Genomic DNA, 13,341 nt, shown 5'->3' on the forward strand with positions numbered 1-13,341 from the left:
TATTTATATGAAATTCTATAACTAATCTACAGTTACAAACATCAGAATAGACAGAGTGGACTGATCGGAAAGAGAGAAACTTTTATTCTTTGTAATTTAATTTCCTGATGACCTAAAAGAAACAGTTATTCAGTTTAACAGTTTCTAAAAATATGGCCTACTCTTGTAAAGAAAAGTATTTCTTAAAAGTGGATTTGTTCCTTTTGAGTTTATAGAAAAAAGTCCAATGAATATGTTAAAATACTTTTAGATGCAGTACACAATAACAAGATCTCCTTTTAATATCTATATCTGCTGCACTCAGTTCCCACTGCATGGTAAATTAAATTGAATTTTTCATCAATCAGTATACTAAAATGGGAAGTGCAAAAAATGCCCCTGGTGAAGCTCTTCTGCTATCAAGAAGATTCATCTTAGTATTTCCAAAGCTCTGACCTGAATATACTATGATGTGAAAAATTTCCTCCTTGGGTTTTTAGGGTCTTCTCTGACAATCAATAACCACCTAATTTTTATACTCTTCAACCGTTGTCATTCAGATAATATGTAAGCTTTATTGCTAAAACAGGGTGTCCTGTGCAAATTTCTGACTGATTGTCTGCACTAATGGAGAATAGCAGTAAAAATTTTTCAGGCCGGCTGCGGTGGCTCACACCTGTAATCCCAACACTTTGGGAGGCTGGGGCGGGGGGATCACAAGGTCAGGAGTTCGAGACCAGTCTGACCAATATGGTGAAACCCCGTCTCTACTAAAAATACAAAAATTAGCCAGGCATGGTGGTGCAAACCTGTAATCCCAGCTACTCAGGAGGCTGAGGCAGGAGAATTGCTTGAATCCGGGAGGCGGAGGTTGCAGTGAGCTGAGATTGTGCCACTGTACTCCAGCCTGGGCGAGAGAGTGAGACTCTATCTCAAAAAAGAATAATAAAAATAAATAAATAAATAAATAAATAAATTCAGCTCTGCAATATGTTTTAGCATGTAAAAATTTGTATTTAGTATAGTACCTAGCAAATAACTGAAGCAAATAGAAGGTGGCTAATAACTACTATTCTATTGATTTCCTAAGGATACATTAACTAATTGCTGTTGTTAGCCTTATTATGATATAGAACGTTAATATCTACCCAATTAATTGATGTTATTAATTAACTGATATTATTGTATTGTAACGCAGCAAGGAGAATTACACTGATTTTTATTTTATTTTATTTTTGAGATGGAGTCTCACTCTGTCACCCAGGCTGGAGTGCAATAGTATGATGCTGGCTCACTACAACCTGGGCCTCCTGGGTTCAAGCAAATTCTTGTGCCTCAGCCACCCGAGTAGCTAGGATTACAGGTGTGCGCCACCATGCTCGGCTCATTTTTGTATTTTTAGTAGAGATGAGATTTCACCATGTTGGCCAGGCTGGTCTCGAACTCCTGATCTCAGGTGATCTGCCCACCTCAGCCTCCCAAAGTGCTTGGGATCACAGGTGTGAGCCACTGCGCCCGGCCCCATTTTTTTTTTTTTTAAAATAGAAGCGTCAGATCTTCTACTAAGAAAATTAGAAAGTTTATAGGATTTAGGGTTAAGAAGTACCCCAGAAACCAAAGCTTAATCCTTTTATTTTACAGATGAGGAAATGCAATCTCAGGAAAGTTAAAGTTGCTTAAAGGTAGTGAATAGCGGAGTTAGGACTAAAATTAAAATTAAAATACACATCTAAACATTAATTTAATAGCATCTAAACAGCACAACAGAAAAAAATGGTTTTCTTTATATGTATCATGTTTGCTAACTTGTACAGTTAGCAAATTATTTCAGAATTCTTTTTAATACTGTTAAAACCACTCATCATTATTAGCAGCACTGCCTTCAGATGATCACATCTAGTTTCAGATGTAATACTCCTATTTTCCACTAGGAGGAGAAAAAGCCACAGGCAAAAGCCAGACAAACCACAAGTGACAAGAAACAGAACTTCTAATCTGCCCACTAATTTTAAAGTATCACTAACTACTCACTATGCTAAAGGAAGATTTTTTTCAAATTTTGTGGTTTATCTATAGTATAAAACAGTCCGTAACTTTATAAAAATGTGATCTAAATTGTGCATTTGAAGCAGGCTTTAGTGAAAACATTAATTCAAAACAGCCTCAAGCAATGTACAGAACAAATAAAATCTGGCTTACCATTTTTGCTTCTGACTGTACTGGTTGGGGAGAGGAAGGACCTGGGATTCCTGGAACACTAGGCACCATGGTGACTGGTCGAACGAGCTATGCATAAGATAAGGAAAAATAATTGCTAGAGAATATATTCAAAATGAGATTTGTACTTTACTGCTGTTATAATAATCTGAGACTTTAAGAATCAGAACATTGTAAATTTATCACCAGCTGATTTTATCTCTATACCAAATCCTTATTTGGTCTTATATCCTGACTTATCCTTCAAAAGCTGTCAATTTCTGAGACATGTGCTTTCTTAAGCTTCAGTTTCTACAATTTCTTTCTTAATGGTCCCTGTTGGAAATTCATAATATTCAAAGTGATTAATGCAAAAATTCTCAAAGATCTGTCAAACTTCCATTTTGAATATGAAAGGAAGAATGTCAAAACTTGTGACACTTAGGCATAAAAAATAATTTCAACAATGAACTTTGCTTTTCTAAAAATATATATAATGAATTTTCTTATACATACCACGTAATAACAAATAACACACTAATAATTTCTCAAATAATCTGTAACAGGTTTTACCATTTTGGTTTTTTCCCTTTTTTTCTTAAACCTAACACTGAGTGAACACAGTTACTGTATAAATAAAGTGTATCTTTTCTTTCATTTCTGGTCACTTTCATCACTAGGTACATGTAACAGGATAATCAGAATCTCAAAAACAAGGCAAGAATGTTTCTCTGCTCAAAAACATATCCTCAGTAAAGAGGAAGCAGATACCTTATATCTGAGTCCTCACAAAGTCTCTCAAATAATGCATTTTGAACAACGAAGTTCTTTTTAAAGAAGGCACATTATCTTGAAATTACGTCAAATGATCAAAACAATGCTAATTTTGGATAGTTCAAAAGATCACCTGGAAGAATTAGTTAATGAAAAAAAGACATAAATCTCAAACATTAATCCTAGTAATATTCTTGGGGGTAATCTCACCGAAAGTGTTGGAATGTTACTGTAAGTAAGCTTTTAAAAATAATTTTTATTATTTTTGAGACAGGGTCTTACTTTGCTGCCCAGCCTGGAATGCAGTGGTGCAATCTTGGCTAACTACAGTCTCAACCTCCAGGCTCAAGTGATCCTCCCACCTCAGCCTTCTGAGTAGCTGAGACTACAGGTGCCTCCACCACAACTGGCTAATTTGTGTTTATTTTTTGTAGAGATGGGGTTTCGCCATGTTGCCCAGCCTGGTCTTGAACTCCTGGACTTAGGCAAGCCACCCACCTTGGTCTCCCAAAGTGCTGGGATCACAGGCGTGAGCCACTGCACTTGGCCTAAAAATAATTTTTAAAAGCTACACTGTAAATGATTACACTGTACTGATCAGTAACAAGCATCTTAGAAGGTAAAAGAAAAAACTATCTTTTTATTACATAAATAAGTACCTAATGCTTGGTGTAAGATTTCCAGGGAGAGAATAATAGAGAGATTCAAAAAGTAATATATTGTAAATAATTTAGATGAAAAAGAAAATAATGTGTTCTGGAAACTGTGCTAGATGTCTCAAAAAGTGGTTTTCAGGATGAAAACCTGAATGTCAAAAAACTGAAGAGTTTGTTTGAATAAGACTGTTTTATGTAATATAAGTAAGAAAAAAGCAATTTTCTAACACACATTATTCCAAACAATGTGTTTTTAAATGTTCATTAAACTATTACTTTTTTTTTTTTTTTTTGACTTGGGGTCTTGCCCTGTCATCCAGGCAGGATCCACAGCTCACTGCAGTCTCAAACGCCTGGGCTCACACAATCCTCCTACCTCAGCCGCCCAATATGCTGGGATTACAACAGGCATGAATCGCCATGCCTGGCCAAACCATTAAATATTATAAGTAGATAGTTAAATATTTTGTCTATGTCTTTCAAAATTTATATATTTAACACACCCCTCAAAAAACTTTTTTGGGGGTCTTTTCACAGGGAAAGTGAAAGATTATTTTTCTAGAACATTTACATTTTAACATGTTGGGCTATCAAAGATTCTGCAAACCCTACTTGACCACAAAAATTCAGAGTGTGTCTTTATAAACAATTTCCATACTAATAGAAATACCACAGAGTTACCTGACAAGTATTCTAGTATAAATAGCTTTCTAAAATTTGAAATCTGTGTTAATATTTGAATGCTACAAGTCCAGTCAAATTGAAATGGGTTGAATAAGAAGATCTCAGTATAAAAAAAAAAATTAAGATTTTGGGGGGAAGAGAAAAAATAGCTATACCTTGAATGGTATATGCTATTACAATGATAACAAATAAATACTATCAACTGCTAATCAATATTATGTTAAATTCAATTTCATAAGCCAGTCAAGCAGCCAACTTTATTTTCTGACTACAAAGATCAGTTTTGCAATAGAGATTTAAATAGTCTAACTTTCTTACTGGGACTGCAGCTGGAACATGCACATTAGAACTTGTAATTGATGCAGGAATAGCAACAGGCATGGTTTGTCCATTAGGAAGATGTAACAGAAGAGGAAATGGGCCTGGTACAGGGCTAAGAAAAATAAAAGAAGAGAAATTTTAAAAAAGAGATTCATACCAACTGTCTCTTAAAAATACAATAGTATTTTTACTCCTATAACCATATCATTTAAAAATACATTTTCTAACCACAGCAAAGCAAATAGCAAAATTTAATTATTTTTAATTGCATCTTAAATGCATAACCTGTGTAGCAGTATTGAAAAGAAGAGAAAAGTTATGGATTTACTTAGGACAATCTCCAATTTGTAAAATGAGAAAAATTCTCATCAGAGAGCTCTTGGGAGCTACCAGTAAGAACTGAAAGAAATGGAATCTGGTGATGGAGTAATTTTTTTTTTTTTTTTTTTTGAGACGGAGTCTTGCTCTGTCACCCAGGCTGGAGTGCAGTGGCGCGACCTCGGCTCACTGCAAGCTCCGCCTCCCGGTCTCACGCCATTCTCCTGCCTCAGCCTCCCGAGTAGCTGGGACTACAGGCGCCTGCCACCGCGCCCGGCTAACGTTTTTTTTGTATTTTTAGTAGAGACGGGGTTTCACCGTGTTAGCCAGGATGGTCTCGATCTCCTGACCTCGTGATCCACCCATCTCGGCCTCCCAAAGTGCTGGGATTACAGGTGTGAGCCACCGCACCCGGCCGATGGAGTAATTTTATATTTTGTGTGAAATAGCATGAAAATAAGACTATCGTAAATTCACATTCTATATTTGTTTTTAGTTGCATTTATCTCCCACTCTATTAGTTAACATTTATATTAAAGAAGACTACGCAAGTACTTTTTCCAAAATTCGAAGCATGCACACACATACAAAACTGAGATCTTAGTTTGAATAATCAAATGTCTTAGGAAAAATCATAACAAAACAAACTTAATTCATGTATATGTTCAATGACTGGCCTGAATCACTTACACAATTGGCCTGTTAGAGGATGGTGCCTGGGTGATTACAGTACTTGAGGTTGGTGAAGGTACTGCCTGCTGAATAATTACACTTGAGTCAGAACTTGTAAGCAGCACATTGGGAACCTGTAATGATGCTGGACGAACAATAGCTGACGTGGGCTGTGCAGTTTGTGCCAATGGTACTTCCTATTTAACAGTGAGACAAAAAAGGGTGGCATTTAAAAATACAAATCATGTACCTTAGTGAACAGAATGTAACACACTTCTAAAAGCATCTACAGAATAATAACTGCTAAAAGCAAATTAGTATCTAAAATTAATTAAAAGAGCATTTTAGAAGAGCTGTAAAGACTCAAATGCAATGTTCAATTAATATTTTAATTTTAAAAAGACTGCTTTTTTTTTTTTTTTTTTTTTTCAGTACAACTTGTTCTCCTATCAATCCAGAAATAAGTTAGACTGGGCAACTTGGCTATGATACCAAGAGAATTTTAATAAAAAATAAAAATATAATCCATTCTCAGAGAATCACAGAACTTAAAATCCAGAAGGGACTGTTTAGTCCCCCTCCCTCATTATACTGTATGAAGAGGAAACAGGTCCAGTGAGACTGTGTTATGGCTGATACAAATTAAGTAACAGAAATAAGAATTTTTAGAGCAATACAAATAATTGTTAATTTCAGTTAGCTATCTCTTCTATATCAATAATTTCTTCATGTCAAAAGGCCATGTAATACTGATATCTTGAATGTAAAATAAATAATTACTGGAGTGAACTCTTTCAAGTTAGGAAAACAGGATTTGTCAGCCAAGACCTTAAAGATGGTATTTCCTCTGGTTTTACAGATTACAGAACAAAAAGTTTTAAAAGATTTTACCCAGAATTCCTTAAATAGTCAGTGTAAAAATTGGGTCTATTGTGTTTTATGAATTGGCCTGTATGCTGCCACTTATCATCAAAATCTTATTAAGCTACACAGGAAGAAGGATAAAGTAGTAGTATTGTAACTTCATTTATTCAGTAAGTTGAGAACTTATGCTCCCAAGGACTAGCTCTCAAGGAAGAGACAATAAACAGGTAAAACAAGTAAGAAAATTTCAGATTATAGTAAACGTTAAGTGTTACAGAATAATACATGCAATGAAACAAAGGATGAAAGATTAGCTGAAGGTAAGGAAGAGTCAGTTAATTTAGATAGCACAGTAAGAATAGGTGAGCTTCTTTGCAAAAACAGCATTTGAACTGATGATGAAAGGATAAGGAGGAGAGCATTTCATTATAGGGAGAAGGAAGCAATACCATATGTCATGTCCTGAGGTAGGAAAAAGCTCTGAATATTTGACGAACACAATAGAGAGGCATGAGGTGAGGATAGATGCGTAGACAGGCCCAGATCAAAGAGGGCTTATGCCGAGGAGTGTGAATTATTTTAAATACAATGGTAGACCATTGAAAGATTTTAAGCAGGTGAGTGTTTAATGTATTAAAAGTCATCTTAACAGAAAATGGACTGGAGGTAGAAGCAGAAAGACAAGTTAGAAGGTAACTGTTAATAATCCAAACAAAAGATGATGATGGTTTGGGCTTAAGTGGTGTCACTGAACACAGACATAGAGGATGAGATGCAGGTCTGATAAAATATGCTGTTAGTTTCAGTGTAAAAGAAAAGAAGAAATTAAGGATGACCCCTAAATTTTCAGCTAGAACAAGTGAATGGATGGAGAAAACTTACTGAGATGGGGAAAACTGGGGGAAGAATCAAGGACTCTGATTTTGACCTATTAAGTTTAAGATGTCTATTAGACATAGAAAAGGTAATGTCAAGATGAAGTTGGATATAAATCTGGCAATCTGGTGAGATACTTATGCCCATAGAAATTTGGGAGTCATCAGTATGTAGATGTTTATTAAAGTTATGGGTCTGGATGAGATCACCTAGGAAGAAAATCAAGAAAGAAGAAGAGGTCCAGAATTTTTTTTTTTTTTAATCAATTTAATATGGTATACCTTGCTCAAGGAGGGCCTAATGATTGGGGAATGCAGAAAGAAGTAATACTCCTAAAAGATGCTGAAGCAGCCATGAACAATGAAAAACTGTTAAATGTGAAAAGAATGAAATGCTCTCTAGGAAAAAAGATTTGTATCAGAGATTTAAAAAGCATTTTCAATAACTGTAATAATGTGGAAACAACCTTTATGTCCAAAAAGAGCAGGATAACATAATATATATCATATAATAAAATAAAGTACAAGCATTAAAAATTATGATTTGGGGAACTCTCTAATGACATGGGAAAATATTCATCAATACTGAGGGTCTAAAGCACAATATAAAATAAAGCTAGGATCTTTGTATCCATCTATCCTTCTATTTAACTATTCACTTACGTATTTGTACCTATAAATGTATATACCTAGAAAAAAATGTTTCAAGATAGTAATTCTTATTCAATTATGTGCTAATAGGTGATTTTGGTTTTCTTTTCATGTTTCTATATTCTTAGAGAAGAAGAATGAGAATGTACTTTTAAAATGAGAAAAAGAAAATGAAAAAAAAAACTACACACACACAAAAACAGAAAACAAAGCATTTATTCTTAGCCAAAAAGCTATTTTTTCTGTATTTCCTTATTTCTAGCTTCTCTGCCATGACAGAAGTCTATTAATAAGTACGGTTTTAGAATAACAATCTAAAAAAGAATATTGCCACTGCCTCTTTATGTGTCCCATTGCCTCTTCGCTGTGCCCTGCATGGTACTCCCAAATAAATATGTGCTTATTCTATGTGCTTGTGAACAAAAGAGTGATCAAGAAGTTCCCATAATAATGTTACTCAACACACAACTGTAGCCCAGGTGGTCCCAGATTATCTGGGTATTCAAGCTAGTATCATCATCGTCCTAAGTGCCGCTAACAAAGATCCACTCCTGAGAATGAGTAACTAGTCCCTTAATCCTGTAAAAGTCTAAAAAACCATTGTTCAAATAATTTTTTGAACAGATTCTTAATTAAGCTGTTACTGTATAAAAGTAGCTAAATATAAAATGGCAAAACACATAAAAATTAAGTTAAATTTATAAATTTATATATCTTTTAAAAATAAGTTTTATCTAACATGACTGTTCTTCCCTATAATTTTTGTGTACAATAAAACTGCAGTCTTCTTACTCTGAAATATCTGAGTATTGACAGGCTTTCACATATAAAACTATTGCAAGCTGACACTGAATTTAATACATTAACATTTTATGGAGATTAAATAGTAAACTTTATTTGGGTACTGTTCTTCTCCCTTAGTTTGTATTTCTAAAAATTTCTAACCTTCTCATCACTGGTAGTAGACTCTGGGTGAGGTAAAGGACTATCCTGGTGAGTTGTTTCTACAACAGAAGGCTCCTCAATTTTGCTTCTTATGATAGGTGTTGCAAGAGGGGATAAATCTAGAGGCATCTATAATTCAAATAATAAGGAAAAGGTTATAAGGTCAAAAACAGTATGTCTAAATTTAAAAAGCAGGAAGTATAAACTATGATTACTTCTCTGTCAGAAGTACTCTTTAAATTTCATGGTTACAACATACTTTTTTAATGTCGTCTTCTGAAGCTTTCTTGAATTCATTCTCAAATGGACTCGCCAACTCATTAAACAAACCCACTTCTTCACAGTTTTTCAAGAATCTTGTTGGTGTTGGGGTCTGATCTGAAATAAATGTCAAAAAGTAATCATGCATATTTAAATATGTTAAGACTCTAAAATATAGCTACTAAGTTAACAAATTAGCAGGACTGGTTCAGTCAGTTGTTAATTCTCTCTTTGGAAAGACCTCTTCCTTTAAAGCAAACAAAATTTGGTTAAATTTTTGTTGTACTTCTTATTTCCTCCAACTTTAAGAACTATGAAAGTAGGAAAGTCCTTTTTGCTCCTTAGTCCACTGCTTCTCTCTGAGTAGAATGGCATAAACATCCTCTACTCAAGAGATAAACTATTATTATCTAACACAGTATAAAGAATTTTTTAAATTTACATTATTAAAAACTACAATTATTTAAATAAATGAAATTTGGGGAAAACTAGGATAAGAGCATGTGCATCTGCTTTAACTTGGTTCTTCCACTAGCTGTTCATACTCTATTATGAAAGCAAACTAAGATAAAATAATCTTTAATAGGTAGATAAAAATATTGTAAGAAAGAAAATAAAAGTTAAAACAGCCCTAAAACAACAAATCCTCTTTTTGCCACTATCTACTGAAACTAGTTTTCTAAGTTAATGCATTTTACAAGCTAGGTACAAGGGATATGTGTCAGTCACAGGCCTCCAGAATGTTCTAGCTTAATTCCTAGGGAGTAAGAAAGAATCTACTCTATTTTCTTACAACATGAAACATTTCAAGTTTACTCGAATATGTACTCCTGCTGTGTACATTAACATATGTACTCAGTGTCCATGTGTAGGCTACAAAAAATGCCAGATAAGATTTACACTGAATGAAAAGCAAGAAACTTATAAATTCTGCCTATTTAGTGTTACTATTTTCAAGGGTGTCTATTCATATTGATTAGAGTTGGTAGCACATTCAAATTCTATTCACATTTAACATATTTTAGAGCACCAATTTTACAGGCTATAGCAGGGATCTAGCCTAAGTGAAGTAAAAGTACTCTACTAAGGAAGACTCTGGGTTTAAGAGAAAATACTCCTAATTCCTTTTGTAAGATTAAAATTTACATATTTGTTAACCATTATGTCCCCACAGAGGGCATTACTTACTATTTTACCTTTGCCCCCCACATGTATACCTAGAGAACTAGTATTTTTACTATGTACAAATATATTTCACACTAAAATGACCCACTTGTAATACAAAACTAGACATAATGCAAGCCTGTTTCAGGCACTGTTAGTAATATCAGAATTACTAGAAGGACTCTATTATATCATAATTTTACTAGTTTCTAGCCTATCCCTTAATTCCCAAAAGATCTCAAATACCACATTATAGTAAGTAAAGTAAATGTATTAGCTTAAGTCCATCATGACTAAATTAGTAGGTCAAATCTAAATGTGACTCTTCTGTTCACACCCAAAGGGTTTGTCTATCTAAGTTCATTAGAAGGCTCTTAACTTACATTAAAGAGAGGGAAAAATCTTAAAAAAATAAAATACATAAGCACAAGTCACTTTTATCAATGATTACTGGAACCATCAGACTTGAGAAAAGTCAACATAGGCACAATCATTTAACATGCACATTGCATATGGCTACTGATCACCAAAAATATACCACACACATCATGCATCTTATTTGCATAGTAATGTTAATCTATTCATCTCAACATGTTAGTGAAAAAAAAGGTCAAGTACTGTGTTTGAATGTGCTCTATTTTTCTACTGCATTAATCAGACAGGAAAGTAATTTCTAGAAACCAATTTCAAAACATATTTGAGTTAAAGAGTTAAACACAGAGAAAGACTGTGCTAAGGCAGAAAGTTTCAGAAAAACAAAGAGCTTCATGCCTAGGAGAGTGAACTGTCCAGGTTGTTACTATTTTGCTTGTTTGGTTCCTTTGGTTCTAGCTCTTAATGTCTAATGTAAAATACTCCAAAAATAAAAAAAATAGCATTATCTCACTCTTCTGTATAAGTAACAGATCTCTAAGTTACTTATGGAACTTAGGATATGTTGGAAGTTCCCCTACATTTTTCCTACGTATATTGTTTTTGATAAATTAACTTTCTGTTACCTTCAATTTCTTCATTACAAAAATTTCAATACTGAAAGTAGAGGGAAAACCACCGAATATTTGCTTTATTATCTATCCAAAACACTGCACAGAACAATTTGGTCTCTATACTAATAATTTAAAAGTATTATAGTATTTGGGTGTAATTCCAGACTTACATGATATATAACAAGCTTTACAAGAGAAAAGAAAAACCTACTTAATCTGAATATTTATGATATGTAAATCTATGATTATGACACGAAAGATCTGAAATTTATATAGTTTTATCACAATACTTATAAAATATACCAAAAAAGTAGCAAAATTATACATGACATATATGTATATATACATAGATGTGTGTGTGTATATATTTAAATACCAAAAAAAGGCAACTAATACAGCATGGAATGACAATCAACCAATATATGAACTGGGTTTTTCTTTTCACATACAGTGAAAAATAATCAACTGCTTAGGTGATACTGTACGTTCATTGTGTCAACACACAAAAACTGCATTGACTGAATTTAGAGCCTCTTTACTGAGAATATTTTACTAATACAAATGTTTAGTCTCAAAAGAAATATAAACAACTCTAATGAACAAGTCTGCTCACTGTTCTTTCTCCAACGGGAGAAGCTTGATCATTTTCTATCTTCACACAGCCTTGTAAGTCAGTTGTACAAGATAGCTAAAAGAAATGCTGACTAAATACCATGTTAGTTCAATTATTAGTTAAATGTAAAATTTGTAGATGGTATGAATGTTCCCAGAGTTCTAATGAACTTCCACAAAATCGACATTGGAATATAAATTTGAAAATCACACAAAAAAGTGAAATGAATGGTCAGAAGGAAACATGAAAATGTAATGGGTAAAATACATGTTGCCAACATTTACTATAATGAAGTCATTGGAATATCACCAGACTATATTATTACAGAGAATACACAAAAATTGTGCACATTCCAGGTGAAATATGTATACAAGCTATTAATAAAAGCATATACTAACCAGCCACAATGACACTGTCATTACGTGCTGGACCAAATTTCAGTGTCATCTCATGTTTATGTTTATGGACAGCCAAATGATCCTCGTTGGTAAAACGCTGTGGCAAAAAGTTTTAAAATATAGTTAAGATTTTCAATTTGATCAAATAAGTAAAATGATTAGGAAATTAATTTCCACAACATGTAAAACCACCATTAACAGTGAAATAGCAGTTTTTAAACTATAAAAGAATCCGTTATTGTTAGTAGATAAGCACACTAGATTGCAAACAATCACAGAGAAACCCATTACTCAAGAATAAGCAATACTGATATATTGCTAGGTCACACAACTCACTTGAGAGCATTTAAAAATAAAATTGGAGGCAAAGAAACTTTACATAAATTTCTTATGGATACTAAAAATAGACCACCATTAATTTGTCTTATCATAGTAGAAACTATACTCCATGGTACAATGACTTTTCAAGAAAGTACTGTAGTATTAATATTTACCTAGACTTAAGGTTACTTACCACTTTTTAAAAGAGAATTTTCTTATAAAAGTATTATGCCTGGACAAAATTAAGAAATAAATCCGATTTTTATGTTACCACATAAAAAAGAATGCCTTTGTTTTAATCCAGCAAAGAAATAGCAACCGATATAATAACAAAGCAGCTCATTTTAAAATAAAAAATTTTAAAGTAGCCAAAGTAATTTTTTCTTGAGAGTTCTTACATAAAAATGGAGCAAAATTATTTTTAAAACATTTTATTTTTAAAGTTATCCATCATATTTTTTCCTACCTCTAACTTGGATAAGTTTTGCATGCCAAAGGTAACATTTATGATTATAACATAATAAATGCATTATCTCCGATGTCTGAACATCAGCATTTTTGAAGATGCTCATTAAGCAACATTTATAACTGAAAATAGGGAGCTTTCTGTTATTTCAGAGCAATAACTTTAAAATGCTAAGTTAACAGATCTCAGTTCATTCT

General features: G+C 33.3%; 1 protein-coding gene across 8 annotated transcripts in view; it reads right to left on the reverse strand.

The window, feature by feature from the left end:
* Window positions 1-13,341, reverse strand: part of ATF2 (activating transcription factor 2) — a 95,364-nt gene that overhangs the window by 34,271 nt on the left and 47,752 nt on the right. For 7 of the 8 annotated variants that reach the window (XR_010122375.1, XM_055289803.2, XM_063645603.1 and 4 more), the window contains exons 5-10: window positions 12,358-12,454; window positions 9,195-9,313; window positions 8,936-9,064; window positions 5,619-5,797; window positions 4,608-4,722; window positions 2,179-2,265 (exon numbers count right to left, since the gene is read on the reverse strand). Coding sequence is in view for 7 of the 8 variants with exons in the window: in XM_055289803.2 (XP_055145778.1) it covers window positions 2,179-2,265; window positions 4,608-4,722; window positions 5,619-5,797; window positions 8,936-9,064; window positions 9,195-9,313; window positions 12,358-12,454 (726 nt within the window). In the remaining variant the exon portion in view is untranslated. The remainder of the gene's footprint in view (window positions 1-2,178; window positions 2,266-4,607; window positions 4,723-5,618; window positions 5,798-8,935; window positions 9,065-9,194; window positions 9,314-12,357; window positions 12,455-13,341) is intronic. The other variant, XM_063645604.1, reaches the window with a different exon arrangement.

Source organism: Symphalangus syndactylus, chromosome 8 (genome assembly GCF_028878055.3).
Source record: "Symphalangus syndactylus isolate Jambi chromosome 8, NHGRI_mSymSyn1-v2.1_pri, whole genome shotgun sequence".
Lineage (NCBI taxonomy): Eukaryota > Metazoa > Chordata > Mammalia > Primates > Hylobatidae > Symphalangus > Symphalangus syndactylus.